Raw genomic sequence first — 21,379 nt, 5'->3', positions numbered from 1 at the left:
TATCCTAGGTACAGTCTTAGGACGGGCCACCAGATTCTCAGGCCCTTGGACCCCTCATGCACAGCTGGACTCTGAAGGCCACCCCCAGCCTGAAACCTCCCCAAGAGATAATCACTCAGGACAATCACCTCCAGTCCTGGCCAACCAGGTGGGCAGGAGGGAGGCCTCAGGCCAGTTCCAAGGTGCAGTGAAGAGCCAAGGGCCCTGGGAGGCCTGGCCCAGCGGAGCCGACTCGGGAGAGAGGAGCAGCCCTCCTGAGGAGTAGCAGAGGGGCAGGGCCCGTCCCCGCCCCCCATGGGTCTTCTTTGGAAGCACCGTGTCACCATGTTCTGAGCTTTCTCTGAGTGTGTGCCTGCAGCAACCCTGCCAACTTCTTGTGGCCCGGGACGGCTTCAGACCCCAAGAATCAGGGGTGTTGGTCCAGATCAGATTGCCAAAGCACGCCAGGAGGCAGAGGGAGGGAATCCCAAGAAACCAAAAAAAAAAAATGAGGAACAAGAGCACACCAGGGGTCCTAGAGGCAGCCCTGCCCTCAAGCCTCCGCCCGCCCCTCCTCACCCCTGCCCAGGCTTTTCCTGGGGGTTGCCATGCATAAAGAGGAAGCTCATAGTCCCAGACAGGACAGAACCCACCTGACACAGGCAGCCCTCGGTGGCCACAGCTATGCTCTGATGAGGTACGCGAGGCAGGCTGAGAATGCCGGGATGTCAGTCCTCCTCAAAACCCATCACACCTTCTTCAGTCCTGTGTGGTCACTGTTCTCTGGAAGCAGCACGCTTCAAGAGCCCACCGCCCCTCTCTGCAACCCGCCGCTCCACCCCCCCCCCCCCCCCCCGCAATTCAGGTAGTACACACACAGCCACTCCACTCTGCAGTTCCAGCTCTTTTATACGGAAATACATATGGCTGACCCCAAAAGGGTCGGGCTGGGGAAGAGAGAAATGGTGAAGTGTGTGTGGGGGGAGGGGAGAATCCCGGTTTCATTCATGTGACTTTTGGAGCACATCCATCCCTCCGGCAGGACGCTCGGGCCTGGAGGTCTGGAGAAGTTCGGACAGAGGCGGCACCTGGTCCGGAGTAGCGAAGCCTCAGCTGAAGGGTTTCACCAGCTTCATGGCTGCGTAGTTCTGAAGGCAGAGGATGCAAGTATTGGGGAGATGCCCCAGAAAGGAGACTCCTCCCACACTCCCACCCCCTCCCCCTTGGCCAACATGTCCACATCCTGTGCTCTTGCTCTCAGGTAAGCAGACCCCACGGGGGCTACAGCTGCTGGATTTCCTGACCCTCTCCCCCACCAACCCAGAGTCTAACCCCCCCCTTCGCCCTGCTGCCAGGACTCTGCCCGCCCAGGCTCCATGACCTCCTCCATCAGACAGGCAGCCTCTTCCATCAGACAGGTGGTCAAACATCAAGGCCATGACACTCCTGACCACCTCCCCCCTACACACGCACACCCCACAGGGGCCCCAAGCTCCTTCCCAGAGGGAGGGTGGGGTAAAATAGACGAGGAGGACCCTGACAGAGGCCAGCATTAGAGATGGGTCACCCCTGATTAAGCGTTGGCTGCTGCGGGACCAGCAGGAATCTCCCCGCCCCTCTCCTCCCCCCTCAGAAGAAACCATGAAAACACATACAACACAACACAGGACTCCTAATTGGGACAGTATGTTCCCCAGCGCCGTCTGGAAACAAAGCGGCCGCTCCTTCCCCGCCAGATCGCCTCCTGCCTCCCCACGCTGGCCCTGCTCCCGGCTGCCTTTGAGGGGAACCCAGAGGACTCAGACAGGCGCCCTCCGCCCCCTCCCAGGAGGATTTCCCGGCGGGTGGGAGATTCTGCCCGCTGGAGGGGAACAGCTGGGCTGGAACCCTGCGCCCCAGGTCCTCTGCCCTCAGGACCCTACACAGGGTAAAACGGCCCTCAGGTCTGGGAATACCCCCACCCCACCAGGTAGCCAGGCCATTTGGCCGGAGGGAGGCAGGGTGTGCCCAGGGGTAGCCCATGCCTGCAAGTAAAAGCCGCCTGCAGCTCCGCCAGGTGGGGCCTTCTCCCTCACCCTTCTCTGGGGCGCACACCCCGCACACTGGTACCAGGAGCGTGAAGGCAGGGGTGGTGCCATCCAAGAGCTTTAAGTCAGCAGATGCCACTGTTAGCGGCCCAAGGGACAGTGGCGGAGCTCTGACTAGAGCCACAGGTCAAAAGTATCCACTGTCCCAGGGACGCAAAAGAGCACAGGTGGGAGGTGATGTGAAATGTTCCCCTCCCCTCCCAGCAAACGTGGGGTCATCCCCTCTGGCCCCTCACCAGCCCCTGAAGGCTTTGTCCCCAGCACAGGGAAGATGCACTTCAGAGCTGGCCTTGCCCCCGCCCCAGCCTGAGGGTAGCAGGTGAGTGTGGGTTCAGGCGGGCCTCTGCAGACAGAGGGGCTGGCCATGCTCGCACAAGAGCCCCAGCACCAGGCCCCTGGCACCCTCTCCAGTTCCAGCACTGTGTCCTGGCCGGCAGTGGCTTGTGGACTCAAAGATACCCCAGATTCGCACAGCAGCCCTGGTCTGACCCAGGCCTCTGCACTGCATGCCCTGATCTGAGGTCTGCCCGCCCTCCTGGGACGCCAGGTCCTGGCTTCAGTGTGTGGCCCTGGGTAGGAGCTCCCAGCATCATCCTCTCCTCTTCTCCAGCTCCAGGACACACCCTCTCTTGCCTCCCAGACACGGACCAAGTCCTGAGAGTCTTCTCCAGAGAGGACGGGGACAGGACCGGCTTGCCCTAGACGAGGCTCAAGGGCAGGCCCAAAGAGGGAATCGTACCTTCCTCCACTTCGCCCCTGGGCCAGCCTGCTTGGGCCACCTGGGAGGTGAAGTCTGGAGTCTGGTCCCTCTGCAGAGCAGCACAGCCCCACTGCTCTGCCACGACCTCAGCCCTAATTGTGAATTTCTCCTTTTGTTGTGCTCCCTAAAGGTTTGAGACCCGTCCAAGCTGCAGGTCACTGCACCCCGGGCCAACAAAGATGCTTCCCCCATTGACTGTGACTTTCCCTGCAGAGCCACGGGATGTGATTCAGTGTGGAGCCCGGGCAGCCCCAGCCCACTCCAGGGGGCTGTCTCCCCACGCCACCCCCCCCCCAGCCCCGCTCATGCACAGTCCAGAAGGGCTGAAGGGGAGACACTTCGTGACTTTAACTGGCTTCCTTGGAGGAGGTACATTCTATGGGGACAGGACTTGGTGGTCCTGTGAGAGAAGTTCCCCATCCTGTCTTCTTCTTCCTCCCCCTTCTCCTCCTCCTCCTCCTCTTCTCCCTCCTTTTTCTCCTCCTTCTTCTCCTGCTTTGTCCTTCCTTTCTTCTTCCTCTTCTCCCTTCTCCTTCTCTAGGATTCACCAGTCAGAGACCCCGGGCCATTGTTACCAGGCTACGGGGACAGAGCCTTTGGCCTGAAACCTGGTACAACCAGGACGGAGGCCCATAGAGGTTGGAACCCCAGGACAAGGCATCTGTTTCCTTGTCATTAAAATTAAAGTGATCCCCACTGTGGTGGGGATATCTTGGCACTTTAGAGGTGGACATGGTGAGTCACATTACACCCCCAAGACAGACATTTTTCACACTCTTGTAAACCAATGATAAACTAAAAAAAAAAAATCAGGGTGATTGGAAGCTGCTTAGACCATTTTTGACTTGTGTATCACTTTGGAATTTTCATATTAAAAGTTTTTAAATGCTAAAGAGCATTTAAAATGAGGATTCTGCCTGGGTTTGAAGTTGCAGGGGCATTAGCCTGGAGCCTCTCTGGGGTTCCCCTGAGGAGGACCCCAAGGGGACACAGACAGGGAACTGCGGGGTATGCATGGAGAGGGGAGGGAGGAGCAAACTTCACTAGTGTGGCCCCTGCAGCTCTTTGTTAGGTAAGCCAAAGGAACCCCAAGGTGCACAGTGTTGAGTGAGAGGCTCCAGGGCCAGCCCCTGCTTGCCCGCACCTGCCCCCCACTGCCAAGGCAGGATCTACTTCCTGTTCTCTGACAGCGAATCATGGGCACCATCTCCCTCCCTCGCGGCCTCGGATGGTTCCATTCTCCCAGAGAGCTTTCTCCACTCTGCCATCCACATCCTCCCTTCCCGTCCATACCATGTCCCACACCCCTTCCAGAAGTTTCCCCTTTACGTAACCCTGGCCCACATCCACACACCCCTTCCAGAAGATTCTCCTACACCCCCAGCCTGTCTCCACACAGCCCTCCTAGAAGGTTCCCCTGAAACCCTAGCCCACGTCCATATACCCTTTCCCAAAGGTTCCCCTGCAACCCGGGTCAAGGGACCTTATCTCCTGCCAGCTCTTGGGTAGTCCAGAGGCTGGCTGAGAACAGCTCTCCTTCTCTCCCTTTCCGTCCCTGGACTAAGTGCTCCCTAGCAAGGAAGTCTGTGTTCCTGGCAGATTGAGGACTCCCCAGGGCAAGGATTACTGTCCCCCTCATCACACCTGGGGCTCCTCCAACACTGCATCTATGCCTGCCTCCACCCTCCCTCAGGCTTGCTCACCGGGAAGGCATAGACGAAGATGCCCAAGAACAGCAACAGGATGAAGAGAATGATGAAGAGGATGATGGCACACCGGAAGCGCCGCCATAGGATGAACTTCATGGTCTTGTACGGTGATGTGAACCAGAGGAAGGAGGTGTCAGGGCGCCTGGAATGAGATCCCGGAGGTCAGCAGGACCCCTCCTTTGACCCTGGTTGCTTTCTCCAAGCCTGGCCTTCAAATTGCAATGACCCTCCAATGAGCCCCCAGGACCAGCCCTATCTTTAGTTGCCCCCCAGTCTCAATCTGAAACCGGATTCTGTATCCACATCCCCCTCTCCTCCTGTCCTGTGCTGCAGCGTTAGCCATTCGCTTCCCCCCGGTGCCACAGAGCTCTCTACCACCAGCCCGGCTCTCAGCCTCTTGGCCACACCATCATCCCTGCACCCCCCTGGGCTTCCCCAATGGCCTGAGGTAGGCTTGCTTATACCCCCTGTCCAATCCTGTGAGACAGGCTCTTCGGACTAAATGAAACCTGAACTGGAATCCTGTTGGGTGGGCAGGGGATGTGGGGAGGGTGTGACCCCTGCAAAGGTGACTACCGTCAGCACTCAGGAACCACCTTCTAGAACCACTGCCTTTCTCTGCATCTCCCAGGAACCTATGTGATAAGGGTGTCAGGGAGAGGCCCCCGCCCTCACGGAACAGGAAAATCAAAGGCTAAGAGGTGGTTTATTACAATACTGATGGGGTGAGGCCACTCCCCAACATGGCATGACCCCCTGGGTCTCCTGAGTGTGGCCTGGGTGGGGTCTAAGCAGCACCGTGTCACCTGACCCTGCATTAAACTCCCCTAGATGGCCAAGTATGGCTAAGAGCGGCCCCCAGACCCACTGAGCACGGCTTGATAGAGAGGTTCCAAAATAAAAAACTAAAATGAATACAGGAGGATAAAACAGTACTGACAGCACAGGAGATCCAGGGAAGACAGCTTGGTCAAGGACAGGCCCTGGCAGGACACCAGAGTCAGGCAGACCAACCGTGAGACTTGCAGCATCTTCTAGGAAACCGACTCATTTCACCCCCAAGGCTGTCTCGTCTGTGAGGCTGGAAGGTTCCTATAAACCCACATGCCACAGGACGGCACGCCTGGCACACAGTGCCCAGATCCCTGACTGTGCCTGCTTCTGACATTGCCCAAGGAGCCACAGCACAGGAACAGGCCTGTCACCTGCCTCCCTTGCCCTGTGGCTTTGGAACCAAGTGGATCTTATGGCCGTTGTGTAGCAAGGCAGTGGGGGGCTCCCCTCTCCCAACCCTCTGGCTCAGCAGTCAGAAGTGGCACTGACCTGGGGTCTTCAAGTTTGGGGTTCATGTTGGGTTCATCCCGGCCCTGGCCAGCGGGCCGCTCTTCGTGCTCACTCTCAGCAACTATCTCCAAGGTCATCTCCAGCTTGCCCTGTGGGGACAGAGAAAGTCTCACTCCTGTGACTGAGAGAAGAGTCAGGCCAGGCCAGGCCAATCACCGATCATCCTGCTGAAAAGGACACGGGCTTGATCCAAGCCTGAAACAGTACTTGCTCCCTGCAGAATCCTTAGCAGTGTCGGAAGTGCATACAAGAACGAGGCTTGCAGCCGTGCCCACACTGTGGACACAAGTGCTGTGAGTCTATTTGTGCCTTGGGTTCTCTGCAGGTATGTGGGCCACCACATGGTGACCATACAGCGTGGTAGCTTGCTGCTTCCACTTTGGAAGATACTTTCTACTGCTATGTAATTACGGATTGTCCAAAGTTTGCTTTTAATAGCTATAGAACTTTCGGTGGGGTGGTTGACCATAATGATTTTAGAACTGCTTGTTTGGGTTCATTAAGATTGCTTCTAACCCTTTGATATTATAAATAATGCCGTAACCAATAAACACCCAGAACCAAACATTTTGATTTTGGTTTGTCTTTAGGAGAGTTGAGAAGCAGACTGACAGGGTCCAAGAATACACATATCTTCCCATCTCTTGCTACGCCATTCAAAATGGTTTTCTCAACCCTTTTTAACTCTCCCAACAAAGTAAATAAGGGGACTGTCTCTCTGTGCCCTCTGCAGCAGCGAGCATTTTCATTAGTTTATTTGTTTGGGTTTAGGGCTCACTCCTGGCTCTGTGCTCAGGGATCACTCCTGGTGGGGTTCAGGAGACCATATAGGATTCTGGGTATGGAACCCAGGTCAGCTGCATGCAAGGCAAGAACTTTACCCACTGTACTACCCCTTTGACCCCCTTAATTTTTATTTTAACTTAATAGACTAAGTTATTTTCTCAGTATATAGTGTGTCATTATTTAATTACTAGGGGTAAGAGAACTTATTCCATGTCTATTGGCAATTTTTACTTGATTGGTATATTACCTATACCCGCCTTCTGCTCCTTTTTCCTTTGAGATATTACAATTTCTCGTTAATTGTTGCCATTCCTTAGACAATGAAGATATTTTATTCCAAGGGCCACTTAAAGGGTTGGCTGGCTGCCTACAGTTCCTAAACTGTCACGGATTCATTCACTTCCTCCACTAGAAGAGTTCTTTCCAGGCTCAGTCATAGCCCCGCTAGTCACAGCTGTCCCTTGATACATTTGATCAGATGGAGGAGGCATGATCCAGGGCCCCACAAAGAACCCAGGAAGAAGGGGAGCTCAGGACACAGTCTCCGAGATGCCAGGAAGTAGAGTACAGATGGGCCCCAGAGATGAGATAAGGCATCTTCCCACTGAACTCGCAGACGCCAGTCTCACACTTGGATAAATGATAAACACACAGCGAAGCAGTGGCCGCATCAACGTGCCCAATAGGCTTCCCCGGGATCCACACCCAGAGAGAGGAAGGCTCGGGCGGAAGGGCACGGAAGGGAAGCAGGAGGTTGGAAAGCAGGGGCCCGGGAGAAAGGAGGGGAAATGTATGTGTCCCAGGATGCTTAGGAAATGCCGCCGGGCTGGAGGGAGCAGACTCACCGCCAGGATCTTCTTCTCCCCCTCGTCGGCCACACAGGGCCACCAGCCCTTCACGGTTTTCTGTTCAAAGAGGGACACAAACCACTCTGGGTGGAAAATGTCATCCAGCTGGTTCAAGGAGCACTTTTCGGCTGTCTTGGCTGGCTTGGGCATGCGGTTGAGATCCAGCTGCAAGGAGCCTGTGGCAGAGAGGGCTTCTTGGTGGAAAGTCTTTCCACCACGGGCAACCAAGGGCTGCCCGGGGGCAGGGCATGCTCAATAACTGTCACCTCAGCTTCTACCCCAAAGCTGAGCCATGGAGCATACCCACACGCCTCCTCACCCCAACCACTGCCTCCTATTCCATCCACAGAGTGTCCCCCACACCTCTTGCCTCCCACAGGTCCAGAATCCACCCCACCCCATTCACCCTCAAGCCAGTTTTCCACTTGCTCACCTATTCCTCTTACTACGTACAAACCAAACCATTCACCCACTGCCTGCATCCCTCTATGTAAACACACACACACACACACACACACACACACACACACACACACACACAAAATGTGGCAAAATATTTAAAACATACAAGTTCTCTGAATCATTTTTAAGTGTAACTCAGTGAAATTCAGTGCACTTACATCATAGTAGACCATCACCTGGACTTACTCCCAAAGCCTTTTCAGGAAATCCCAAACAGAATTTGCATACCTCTGGGCAGTAACTCCATCTTCCTCCTTCTCCTCCTCCTCCTCTCTCTCTCTCTCTCTTTCTCCTTTCTCTCTCTCTCTCTGCCTCTCTCTCTCTCTGTCTCTCTCCCTTTCTCCTCTCCTCTCCGTGAACCTCTAATTTACTTTTTGTGTCTACAGATCTGCCTGTTCTAGGACTTCATAGAAGTAGAAACAAACAGTATTTATACTTTTGTATCTGGCTTATATCACTTAGCAATATGTTTTCAAGGTTTATTTCTATCATAGTGAAAATCAGTACTGCGTTTGCTTCTCAGGCCGAATTATTCTCTGTGGTATGTAGAGCCCACATTTTGTTGATTCATGGATCTGCTGATGAACATGGTTGTTTTCACTTTCTGGGTGTTGTGAATAATGCTGCAATGAACACTATTATGCAATTTCAAGTTTTCAATCTTTTTGTCTATAGACCAAAGGGGAGAATAGTACGTCAGAGGGTGATTCTATGTTGAGTTTCCTGAGGAAAAGCCAAACTGCTTCCCACAGTTGCTGCACCATTCCACATTCACCCCAGTAATGTATGAGAGGTTCCAATTTCTCCACATTCTCTCCAAGACTGGTAATGCTCCATGCTAGAGTTTTGTTTTTTTTAATGGTCATCCTAGGAGATGTAAAGTAGTCTCTTCTGATGGCTCATCCCCTGTTTTTTCATTTGCCCAATTAGTTATCCAAAGAGCCATCTTTCAGTACCGTTTCATCTGGTCTCTCGTTGTATCCATTACTATTCAGCATAATTCTAACCATTAGGATGAACCATATAAAAAAATCCTGATACTCAATGATCTTTGACCTATAAAAACAGCAGTTTCATGTGGTTTTACTTAATCCAATCACAACAACACAAGGAAGTTGGTTTGAGGCATTAAGAAAAAGGGATTAAGTGAGAGATATGAATCTAAAAGATTTTGTTCTGCCACCAAATTAAAGAAGTTGTTAAATACCATGCAAAGGAGACTGGATTTTATTTTATTTTTCTTTTTAGTGTAGATGACCCCTCTACAAATGTCTACTGATTGAATCTACTTTTCTAGTTTCCTTTCCACTGATCCACTTAGCCTTCCCTCTAATTTGAGTGAACTATCTATATCCCTCCACAGCAACCATTTGCTGAGTTATTAATCAGGTTATAATTTCATCTACATTTGTCCAACAGTCTATGTCAGCATTCATCTTTCTCCACCCACAAGTCTCTCCATCCTTCAAGTGTAAACTTGTTTCTTATTTTAACTATGGTGTCCCAACACAATATTAAAAAAATTGAAGATACACACATGCACACACAAACACACACACAATTGTTTCAACATTATTGATCTGTATTTAAAAAACTATAATAAAACAGGATTATCTGGATTACAAAACTTTAAGACTTTAAATCTTAATTATTATTTTTAAACAAAAGTAACATATAATAAAAAGATATAAAACATGTCTTTAAAAAATATACTATGCACTATGAAGGAGAAAAATTACATGGAGCTAAAAAATAGTATTTTCAGTAATTTATTTTCTTAATGAAAGATATGTCTATTTACTCTTAACAGGGTTTTTTAATTTGATAAAAATATAGTAAAATTTCTTTTGCTTTAAAAAAATAACTTTTACAAGCCCTTGTCCCTAGAGGAAATATTTATAGATTGATGAAAAAATTTTAATTGGTAAGCAAAAAAGAATCCATGAAAATTTAAAAAGCAGCTGAAATAAATGGGAGATATTATTTGTAATGTATCTTTACTATATAAAATCTCTGAAGATCAATAATGAAAGATGAATATTCCAAAATGATTTAAAAATTTCAATTGCAACAAGGATAAAATGATATTTTTCAAGAAGAAGTGCAAATAAAAATAAAGAGAGGTATCAGGCAATATTTTTAAAAAGAGAACACAAGTAACAAAAGTAGAAGAATGGTCCTATAAAAAGGCACAGGTGGGAATACAGAAATGTAAAACCTTTCTAGCGAGCAATTGAACAAAATGTTTCTAAAACCACTAAGCCATTATAAAGAGCCTGAACATCTGCTTCTCAGACTTAGGAAAGCTAAACAAAAGGCTCCCAGGACCTGTCCTGCTGCCCCTTCCACAGAGCAGAACAGAACCTGCTTCCCACACTCCTCACTCCCTGCAGCAACCTTCCCGGAGAGATCACTTTAGATCACTTTTTCAGTGGGATAAAAATCCAGGCGAACACACATGTCCCAAGCACCCAAGTCAGTGACTGTTAGTACATTCACATAGCCTTGCGAGCAGTCCCACTCTCTGATCCCTGGTGGTCCTTACCCCTGAGAAACCCCCTCAGCGCTGCTACTGCTGCTGTTGATAATGACACGGTACATAATGGTACGCCACACACAGAGATGCCATGTGACAATGAAACCCATGACATATTCTTTGTGTGTGTGTGTGTAAAACTTTCTATTTATGTATCAGTAGCCCATATCTATGGGTCATTCTGATGAAATCTTAGGTGATGAAGTCATATGTCTGGATTGCTCCAGGAATGCATGTTTACATGAAAATAGCATTCATTAGGGCTGGAGAGATAGCACAGTGGGTAGGGTGTTTGCCTTGCATGCGGCCGACCTGGGTTTGATTCCTCTGTCCCTCTCGGCAAGAGCCTGGCAAGTTACCAAGAGAATCCCGTTCGTATGGAAGAGCCTGGCAAGCTACCCGTGATGTATTCAATATACCAAAAACAGTATCAACAAATTTCACAGGTGCCCACTCGAGCAAATTGATGAACAACGGGATGACAGTGCTATAGTGCTATATAATGGTATATGACGGTACATGATGATGCACAATGATACAGACTATGCTAACGATACATGATGACAAGTGATAAGACATGATGGCACATGGTGATGCATGATGATACACAATGGTGCAATATGGTATATGGTACGTGATACTTGATGGTGCACAATGTGTGATGATACACGATGGAAGATGATGGTATATGATAATGCATGGTGATACATGATGGTGCATGATGTATGATGATACATGATGAAACGGGATGGTATATGATAATGCATAGTGATACATGATGGTGCATGATGTGTGATGATACATGATGGTGCACGATGGTACATGATGAAATATGGTGGTACATGACGATGCATGATGATAAGGATGGTACATGATACCATGGCCCATTCTCCTAGTCAGGAGTTGGTGGCTGTCCCTGAGACGTGCCTTCTCAGAGCACTTCATGCACATGGAACCATAGGACCCATGTCCTCTTGTATCTGGCTTCTTTGCCTCAGCACCCTCCATGCATCGCAGGTAACAGTGCTTTGCTTTTCCTGTGGCTTCCCCCTGTTCCACAGACTGTGAACCCACCCCTCAGCCCATCCTCACCCTGCTCTCTGCCCCAAGAAAGCCTGTCCCCACCTGGTCCTGGACCGCAGCCCTCCCAGCCCCAGCTACCAACACTCCTCCCGACCCAGAAACTCTTCTGGCTGTTGGGGGTGCAGCCATGTTTATTCTTCACAGGAGTCACTTCTGCACAGGAGTCACTTCTTCACACTGAGTCACTCAAACATGAAGACAAATAGTGACTTGGGTCCCTCACTGGTTGGGCTCAATCAGATTCTAAGGGAACAGGGGGTGTCCTGTCCAGAGCGAGGCACATAACCAGGACCACCAGCGCCACACCCATGCTTGGCTCTACCCAGCTGAGCCCCCGCATTTGCGCAACCATCACTGACAAACCCACCCCGCAACCACTCTGGTGTCTCTATTGCTGGGGTCCCCTCCCTGTTGCCCTGAGCCCCAAAGGGTAGGAAGGAAGCACACAGTGGGGGTCTTGGGGCCATCCCACCACTGTGTGCAAAACACAGATCAGAAGGGGAGGCTCACCCAGAAAGTCGTCGAAGGAAAACTTGTCATTGTCCCAGATCTGAAACACCACACGCGCTGGGATTTTGCTCTCTGTCTTGTCCAGCCTCCAGAAAGCATCCTGGCCACAGGAAGGAAGCAAGAAAGTGAGATCAGAGAGAGGCAAAGTCCCTGTCAGCTGGAGGAGGCAGTAAGTGGGACACCCCTGAGGGCCTTGCCAAAACCCACTCCTGTTGGGAAGATGCTAAGACCCCAGAGGGCAGTGATCCAGGGCCCAGGAGGTGCAGCGGACAGCTGGCTTCACTGAAGATGGCCCCTGTGATGCTCCCAATTCTGGGACCAGGGTGTCTTACTCCCTCTCTACAGACAGCAAAAAGAGACTTGGCAAAATTGAAAATGTTCCTCGGGGCCAGAGATAGAACAGTGAGTAGGGATCACGCCTTGCATGCAGCCAACTCAGGTTCATCCTGTCACCCCGTAAAGCCCCCTGAGCTCCACTAAGAATGATTTCTAAGAAGAGAGGTGGGAATAAGCTCTGAAACCTCAGGGTGTGGCCCTAACCCCCCTCCCACAAAATGTCCCTAAGATCTGACAGCGAATAATAATATGGATGCTGTACTTTCATATCACTGTCAAAGTATCCTGTACCAGTCTGAGCCATGTATCCTCCAGACAGAGGCCTGAGGGAGCCTCTGTCTATGCAGAGGACACCAGAGACAGGACTGTGGGTGGATTACAGAGCCCTGGAGGCAGGCTCAGAACCCGGCTCTCTCCTCCAGACCCCTGAACCCTGCACATGGGGAGGCTTGTGGGGAGCCTGGGGCCCTTGCCCACCCTGGAGCGTCTCACCAGATGGGACGGGCAGCACCGGCTCCAAGCCCCGTCCACTCTCCCTACGGCTCAGAGGCTTCCCAGTGCACATCAGGAGCCCCAGACCCAGCGATGGGCAGCTGGACCTGCTCCCTGGATGTGCCACGCAGCCTCCCAGAGGGATGGTGCAGGGGCAACCCCAATAGCCAAGGGGCGGCCACCCGGCTCTCCACTCCCGCCTGGTCTCTGTTCTCTCTTGGTGGCCTCTCTGGCATGGGGACTAGAGGGGCGAGGGGGCAAAGGGCAGGAAAAGGAAACTCCTGTCCTGTCCTTGTATGGGATGCGGATGGTGAGGTCAGACCCATGGGGGAATCCTGCTTGGTGTCTGTACACATGCCTATGTGGCAGGGCCGCCCCAGGTCACAAAGATGCCACCTCCCTCACCCCACCCCGAATTCCTGAACCGAAGGTCAGTGTGACCAGTGCCCTGTGAGGCACAGTCTCCCCCTGCGACGCGCCAGCCCAGCCTGCACTGGGTGGCTGAAGGGGCTCGGGACCCCGCCCCGTCTGCCACCCCCCTCCAGGCCCCAGCCCTCCTGCAGGTGCCTCCTCGTCGGTGGGGCTTTTATGGCCAGTTCCCCTGGCCGCCAGGCTGCCAGCCTCCGCTGCTCCACCGGCCTCTGGGTTTATGGGCTCAGTAATGAGCCAGAGGTTCAAACGGCCCCTGGTGGGAGCAGCTGGGCCGGGGCTGCAGCCTGGGGAATGGCCCCCCAGGTCCCAGGCCCTCATTACGCTCCTGGTCTGGGCCCTTTTACTAGCTGTTTATTTGCAGGGTGGGTGCCCGACGCGCACGCAGGCCCCGTGGGTGTGCTGGGCTCCAGGTGGGGAGCCGGCCGGCAACCCGCGGTGGTTCAAAGCGGTGGGATGAAAGGAGACCTTGTGCTTTATGACAGTCTCGTCTGGTTAATGGGGTCCCGGTGGGCCCGCCTGCCCGCCTGCCAGAGGCCCTGAGACTCTTGGCTGGGGGCTGGCTCTGTTGAGGCCCAGAGAAGCCCAGAGGCTATAGGGATGCCTCCCCTCCCCCCACTACCCGCCGCACCCGGACTCAGTCCTTTAGCCCAGACAGCACCCAGGTGCCCTAATCATGGGCAACACTCCACCTTCTGTCCCCTCCCCCACAGAGCACCCCGCCCACCCCGTCCTGCCTGGGTCAGGCCAGTCCCCCCCTCCTCCCTGCACCCTGTTGCATAACTGCAGCCCAGCTCGCTTGTGTCCCCACCTCCCCTGCTGGAGCATGTCGGTGCTCTTCCTCTCTACCCTCGCCCCAGCAACACCCACTGGCTCCTTGTTCTTCTGACATCTATTTCTCCCCAGGGTCAGTCCAATTCTCTCCTTGGAGTCACCCCTCAAATGCACCTCAAATTCTCACCCCGCTGAGGCACTCAGCATCTACCATGTTTTAACTCACTTCCTACTTGCAACTTTCCCATCACCTGCTACAGGGCCAGAAAATTCATTCCTTGTGCATGCTAAAAAATTCTAGAAACTTTAGCTCCCTACTATTCCTTGCCCTGTTGCAATGCTGGGGTGTCCTGCCTCCTGTTTGAAGAGGCCGATCCCCACCTCCAGCCCTTGTTTTCCCCATCCAGACCTTCTCCTAGTGAGGGATAGAGCATTGAGTAAACCCCCAAGTTGGAATTGGGTTTCTCTGACCCTCCCTTCCCCTCCCCAGGTCTGCACCCTCCCAGGGCCCATAGGAGAGAGGCCTTATATGTCTGATTTGGAGCGCTTCCCACCAAATGCAGAGTCTGCTTTGCTCCGGAAACATCTTGCAGTGACAAACCTGCCGGCAAGATCAGCCCCCACAGCCCAGGCTCTCCCTGACTGCACAGGGCTGGGGGCTGCTGCCAAGCCCTGTCTCTGGCAGGATCCAGGCAGCACCCCTGAGTGATGGGATGCACTTCATTTTGTTTAAGCCATATTTGCTTTTGTCTGATGCTTTTTAGGGTGTTCTATGGAACTTTCTGGTTTCTCTTAAGTTCAGCCAATCCCAAAGGGATTGGAGAAAGGGTCCTGGAGAAATGCCATGAAGAGAATGAAGATGACCCGGAGAGAAAAGACAAAGTCCATGTAGGAAAGAGAGGGGAATTCTAGAAGTTTCACAGCGGGACACCAGGCACTCCCTGAAAGCGGAACTTAGATCAGCACCTCACATTGAAAACTGGTTCTGAGAGGTACGCAAGTCACCAAAAGCTCCACAGAGGTTCCCTCACATCCTGTGGGTGCCAGTACCCTCTCCCCTGTGTTCTGGAGGTGGTGCCTAAGGGCAGGGTGGCACCATCATGAAGGAAGGTTTGGCTCTGGGTTCTGCCCATCTCAGGAATCAGGAGTTTAGGACCCAGATGAGACCAAAGCCAGCAAGTAGTGAGGCACAGAGGGCCCTCACACTCCTGACCCATGGATGATGCACCAGATCCCTGGGCCTGCAGCCTGTCAAATGAGGAGTGCTGGAGAGAGAAGAGCTCGCTCCAACTCCCAGGCTGAGAAGCACTGAACACAGTGTGAGAAACGAGGTGGGGGAAGGACTGAGGTGGGCAGCACCAACCCGCACAGCCCAAGCCAGCCCTCTGGGAAGCCCTCCCGATGGGGACGGCCCTCCATCCCTCTGATGGCCAGACTGGACTTCCCTCCCAGCCTCCTCCTTGTCCTGACCCCAGGAGCACTCCTGCTGTCTGGTGCAAGGGGTACTGGGAGTCGGTGAGAGACACAGGTGGCTGCCGTGTGGCACCGTGAGGCTAAGAGATGGTGGTGGGCCGGTGGTGAGGCTGGTGAGGATGGAGTGAAAGGAGCTGCAGAGATGTGGCAGTGGTACCGCCAAGATGGGGCAATGGTGATGGGAACATGGACAGAGGTGGATGTCAGGGTGGCGATGCTGACAGTGATGGGGATAATGATGGTGGTAGTACCAAGAGTGATGCTGACAGCGATGGGGACATTGCCAGTGATGGGGACAACAGAGATAGCCATAGGCAGTCGTGGCAGTCATAGTTCTAACGGTGAGAGGGCAGCATGCTAGGATGCCCTGGGGACAAGGACGGCACTCACCTTCTTGGAGACGGTACACACTTGCTCGGCTGGCAGGTAGTCGAAGGGGAAAATGAACCTCCAGTTAAAGTTGCCTTCCCCGCCCAGAGACCGGTAATGCACATCCGTCTTTTGCTTGTGCTCTTCAAATCCAACCATCCAACTAGGCACACACAGTTTAGAGAACATTTCGAATTACGGTTTCCACCACAATGTGCACCCTCCAGCTAGTCAAGTGAGCAATTAAGAAGGTGTATTAAGTTGGTGAATGATAGATACAGCAAAGAGACCCTCCCCAAACTCAGCATGATGGACCAAATGTGTCATGAACTTGGGGACTTTCTGACTTCTCTAGAGGGGCCCCTTAGCCTTGTAAGAGCAACGGGAGAACATGCAGAAGAAACCTGGGTGGTGGGGGGTGGGGTGGCCACAAACCAACTCTCTGCAGCAGAGACAGTGCCACTCACACCCTCCTTCCTTCCCTGTCCCCTGCTTCACTCCCCAGTGAGGGGCAGGTGGGAGGGCGGGGCCTACCCCGGAAGGGCGGGGCCTACCCCTTCACATAGATGTCACTCATCTTCTCCCCCGTGATGCTCAGGTCATCCAGGATCACATCCTTGGTGTTCCAGATGATGCAGCGCAGGAAAAACCTGTGCAGGAGGCAACTTCCTTACCGGAGAAGCCAAATCTCACCCAAGGAGACTCAGATGCCAGCCTGGCCAACCCACACAGGAGCAAATGCCCTGAGGTCCACCGGATGCAAAGCCTGGCCCCAGGGGACCATCTGGCCCCACTGCCCGCCCCCACCCCCCATCCCACATGCACTGAGCCTGCAGCGGGGCTAACTCACCTTTTGGCTCTCCTTGGGGTGATGTTGAAGGGGGGTCCTGGCCGTCCCAGGGCCTTTGGAAACAGATCAATCCACATCTGGAGCTTCCCCTGGGGAGACAGGACCCCGAGCCCTCAGCAGCCTTTCCTGAGCAAACCCCAGTGAGCATTTTCTCTGAGCCAGACACTGGGCACGAGGAGCAGCCCTACACAGGGTGCCCGCTGGCCCACAGAACCTGGAGTCCTGCCTGGGAATCAAGGACGCCAGCAGTGATCAGAGCTGAGTCTGGATGCACCAGATGCCAAAGGAGAGAACGGCGCAGAGGCCAAGAGAATGGCACAGCCAAGATGGGAAGGTTAGAGAGCATGTGTCCAAAGGGGGCTCTGAGGGTTGCCCACTCCCCGCCACCCCTCAGCTGCCATGCTCTGGCTGGCTGGGAGGGATTTGGGTTTCCAGAAGGCACGGGGTTAAATCATCTCTGCAGGGCCTCTGAGCTAGAGTGTACACCCAGGGCGATGTTCGTCACCTGCTGTGTCCCTTGGGGGAGGGGGTCCTACCCCGAGAGGAAGGGATATACTGTCCTCTGCATATCCACCAAGGCAGCACCTAACACTCTCCTCCTCCCCCTTCTCCAAACCCAGGACTTTAAATCTTTTTTTTTTTTTGCTTTTTGGGTCACACCCGGCAATGCACAGGGGTTACTCCTGGCTCTATACTCAGGAATTACTCCTGGCAGTGCTCTGGGACCCATATGGGATGCTGAGAATCGAACCCAGGTCAGCCGCGTGCAAGGCAAATACCCTACCTGCTGTGCTATAGCTCCAGCCCCTGGGACTTTAAATCTTAAAAGTTCCACACACTAACTGGGAATTCCACCGGGTATTTGCAAAAAAAAAAAAAAAACCCAAAACCCAAAGCACAGGAGCCAGGCTGAGCCAGCCCCGCTTCAGGACGCTGCCCTGACCTCAGCCGCTCGTGGCTTCTCCCTTATGCAGCAGGTGCCCTGGATCCCGAGGGCCACTCTCTGGGGCTGCTCTGTCCTGTCAGCGGGTGCTGGCCGCCCTCCGGGAGCACCCACTGCAGCCCAGCACAGACCCCCCTGTGGTCATCTGGGATGTCACTGAGCAGGCCAGGCATCTGGTGGCAAAGCAGAAAAGTGAGGACTTAGGATTCCCCAGGCCCTATCCACCAGAACACGGGGAAACTGAGGTTCATTTCCCAGGCTCCAGGGGGTGAGGGCGCAGGGAGCCAGGATGGGGCCAGGCCTGAGAGAGCCTGAGAGGCGCCCCATAAAGCATAAGGTGAGGAAAAGATCAGCCAACATGGAGGTTCCTGGGTGCCTCTGGAATGTCTGTGCCCTCCTCGTAGGAGGGGAATCACGGGTCCCCGCTGGGGCTCGGGGCGTCGGGAAGCCAGGGGTCATGGCCTACCTGCTCGATGTCCGGCTGCAGGGGGCTGTAGAGGGGCCTCGACTCCACGTGCTCAGGAACCAGCCCCTGCAGCTGCAGCACGTGCAGGGCAAGGCGCTCCTCCACTGGGCCCAGGTGAGGGTTGGGGGCCCTGCCCGCCTCTGCTCAGAAAGGACAAAAGGGTCAGGGCTGAGCGCACAAGACATCCAAGCACTGCAGGGGTGCTCAGAAGACCCCCACGCCCCAGCCGCAGCCGCAGCCAAAACACACAGACAGGGGAAGCTTCCCTGTCCCAGGACCCCAGGTTCAAATCTGAGTCCTCCTTGTATCATTTCTGACCAAATCTCTCCTGGGAAGCTCTTCCTCTTTCCCACCCATGCTCCCTGCCTGCCCACCTCCTCCAGGAAGTCCTATGTGACCTGCTCCCAGCCCTTGCATCTGTTTACCTTGGGCAAACACATAAACTGTTCTAGTAGTGGCCGAAAGAGCAGCAATGACAGCTAAGAGGAAGCAGAAAGCATCCCAGGCGTGGCTTTTCGTAGTTGTGAATAGATTTTGTTCCCACAACCCTAAGGTCATTTCTCAGAGGACACAATCGGGGTCCAGAGCAGCTATGGACCGTATGGGACAGCTGAGGCCACATCTCCCTCAGGAAAGACACGTGTTCCCTCCCACCTTGTCCTTCCTAGGTCCAACTCATTTTCCCCAAAGGGGGTGCAGTGAGGACTAGAGCCAATGATAGTGTGAGTCCAGAGACATGGTTCTGTCATGACACTGCAGAAACTGGGTAGGAGACCCCCATGACAGAGCTCAGCGGGAGGCCCTACACATATGTGACTACACATAGGGACAAACACAGGGACACACACCAGTGTGGGGGCCTACATTCAGCCACAGATTCTTATACACACACACACACACACACACACACACACACACACACACACACACACACACACACACACACACCGCGTGCGCCTGCTTCAACAGGAACCAGCAAGGAAGCAGCCTGACACTGCTGAATGCCAGGGACTCTGGTGTTGCTTTAGACAAGCAGGGTAACGCCAGGCAGGTCAACCACACCGGCCTCAACAACCCCCAAATGGACATTTGTGGGGCCTCTCCCCCTCTCCCCTTCTATGACCGTGAGCCTGAGCCTGTGCTAAAGCAGCTCACGGACAAACAGAGGGACGAGGGCAGCTGGGACAGGGCCTGGAGTATGAAAGGCCCAGCAGAGTGGGGCCAGCTGGCCATGTTGGACTCAGCCTTGGGCTAAAGGAGGGGCAACAGGATTGGGGACGGTAGGTCAGAGTCAGCTTCTCCTCTTCCCCTCCCAGGACCTCAGCACCCACTGACGCCCACAGCTCTGAGACTGCAGGAGGCCAGGGCCATTGGCTGACCAACCCCTGCCGGGAGTCTGAGTGGCTCCAGGAGGCTGGGGGAGTGGTGCGGGCTCATGGCATCACACACATGGCTGCAGACACAGGGCAGATGTGCAGGCATGAACAGCAGATGGCATGGTTTCCTGGTGCCCTCTGCATGCTTTGGGGGCAGAGCTTGGCCAGGAAGTTGGGGTGGGAGGCACAGGATTCAAAGTCACCATCACGGTCAAGCTGGCAGCTGGTGTGATTCAAGCAGAAAGCTCTTTCTCAGGGCTAGACGGCACCCCAAACTCAACCAAAGTCTGAGAGCCAACGCAGAGGCACATGGACCCCAAAACCATCATGACCGGTCCTGCTTCACATCTAGCATCCTGGGATCCTCCTCGCTCCGGCCTGAGTCCCCACCTGCCGTGTCTTCAGACCTGGACCCTGCCCCACTTTGACTTCTACTGTCAGAGCATCATCACAGGGAAGATCACAGGCCCTCAAAGTGCCGAGCACAAGTCTTGCCCCTCCATGCCGCCCTAGGGAGATGCCCCCAACCAGGCCCCTCCCCACGCAGGGTCAGACTGGCCCAGCAGGAGAAGCTGGAGGGAGAGGTCAGGCCTCGGGCTGCTCACCAACGTCCCCGATCGTGTACTCCTTGTCCTGAAACACCACGCAGTCGGGCTTGTACAGGGGGGCCTTGAGGCGCCGCTGCTGGCACAGGAGGTGCAGGAGCTGTGAAGGCCGCAGCTGGTCTCGCCACTGGTTGGGTCCAGAGCTGAGGCCCAGACATAAGAACAAGATGGACTTCCTCAGAGCACAGCCACAGAGCACGTGGTACCCTGCAGATCACCCGCACCCCCCAACCACCACCACCACCACCACTTTCACCACGCACATGATCACGCATCAGGATGGGGATCGCCATGTTACAGGAGGATAAGCTGAGGCTGGGGACAACAAGGTGTGGCTAAACACACACTGAAATGAAACCCAGAAGCTCCCACATTCCAGAGACAGACTTGGGGGCCAAGAGATAGACCAGTGGCTGGCATGAACCCTAACTGTGGAGAGAGAGAGAGAGAGGAGAGAGAAAAATAGAGAGAGGAGAGAGAGGAGAGAGAGAAAAAGAGAGAGGAGAGAGAGGAGAAAGAGAGGAGAGAAGAGAGAGAGGAGAAAGAGGAGAGAGGAGAGAGAAAAAGAGAGGAGAGAGAGGAGAAAGAGAGGATAGAGGAGAGAGAAAGAGAGAGGAGAGAGAAAAAAGAGAAGAGAGAGGAGAGAGGAGAGAGGAGAGAGAGAGAGAGAGAGAGAGAGAGAGAGAGAGAGAGAGAGAGAGAAAAGTGCCTGACACAGAGGCAGACTGGGAGGGGGGAGGAGAATGGGAGGGAACCTGGGGACATAAACAGCTTTGTAAAGGTTATCTCACAATGATTCAATTTTTAAAATTAAAAAAAATAACAAATTCAATTCTCAACACCACCTGGTCCCCTGAGCATCCCCGGTGTAGCCCTGGAGACCCCCTATAATGCTGGGATTACTCGGTAAATCCCTGGCAGCCCTGTGTTCTCAGGCCTCATGCTGAAGACTGGCTGCTAGACCCAGACACCGGTGGAGCCCGGGGGCTTTCTGAGCCCCACTTGGGAAGTCACTCCCCACCCCACCCCCCAGAAGTCAGACTCCGGCCAGACTGAGAGCTGTCAGGAAAGGGGACGGGAGGGGCCTTCTTCAGTGAGTTCTCCTGACACAGAACCACATGAGTCCCCAAGGGCCCAGCTGGCACACAGTCTCCCAGCTTCA

At 53.8% G+C, this 21,379-nt stretch overlaps 1 protein-coding gene across 16 annotated transcripts in view; it reads right to left on the bottom strand.

Moving 5' to 3' along the window:
• Positions 1 to 901: 901 nt before the first annotated feature.
• Positions 902 to 21,379, bottom strand: part of DYSF (dysferlin) — a 214,406-nt gene continuing 193,928 nt past the window's right edge. For all 16 annotated transcript variants that reach the window (XM_055122406.1, XM_004609122.2, XM_055122407.1 and 13 more), the window contains 10 exons: positions 20,218 to 20,360; positions 18,237 to 18,376; positions 16,828 to 16,916; positions 16,532 to 16,627; positions 15,999 to 16,140; positions 12,105 to 12,204; positions 7,511 to 7,689; positions 5,859 to 5,968; positions 4,530 to 4,677; positions 902 to 1,127 (listed from right to left, as the gene is read on the bottom strand). In XM_055122406.1, coding sequence (XP_054978381.1) covers positions 1,089 to 1,127; positions 4,530 to 4,677; positions 5,859 to 5,968; positions 7,511 to 7,689; positions 12,105 to 12,204; positions 15,999 to 16,140; positions 16,532 to 16,627; positions 16,828 to 16,916; positions 18,237 to 18,376; positions 20,218 to 20,360 — 1,186 coding nt within the window. In that variant the 3' untranslated portion in view covers positions 902 to 1,088. The remainder of the gene's footprint in view (positions 1,128 to 4,529; positions 4,678 to 5,858; positions 5,969 to 7,510; positions 7,690 to 12,104; positions 12,205 to 15,998; positions 16,141 to 16,531; positions 16,628 to 16,827; positions 16,917 to 18,236; positions 18,377 to 20,217; positions 20,361 to 21,379) is intronic.

Source organism: Sorex araneus, chromosome X (assembly GCF_027595985.1).
Source record: "Sorex araneus isolate mSorAra2 chromosome X, mSorAra2.pri, whole genome shotgun sequence".
NCBI classification, from domain to species: Eukaryota; Metazoa; Chordata; class Mammalia; order Eulipotyphla; family Soricidae; genus Sorex; species Sorex araneus.
This window is presented reverse-complemented; position numbering and strand designations above follow the sequence as displayed.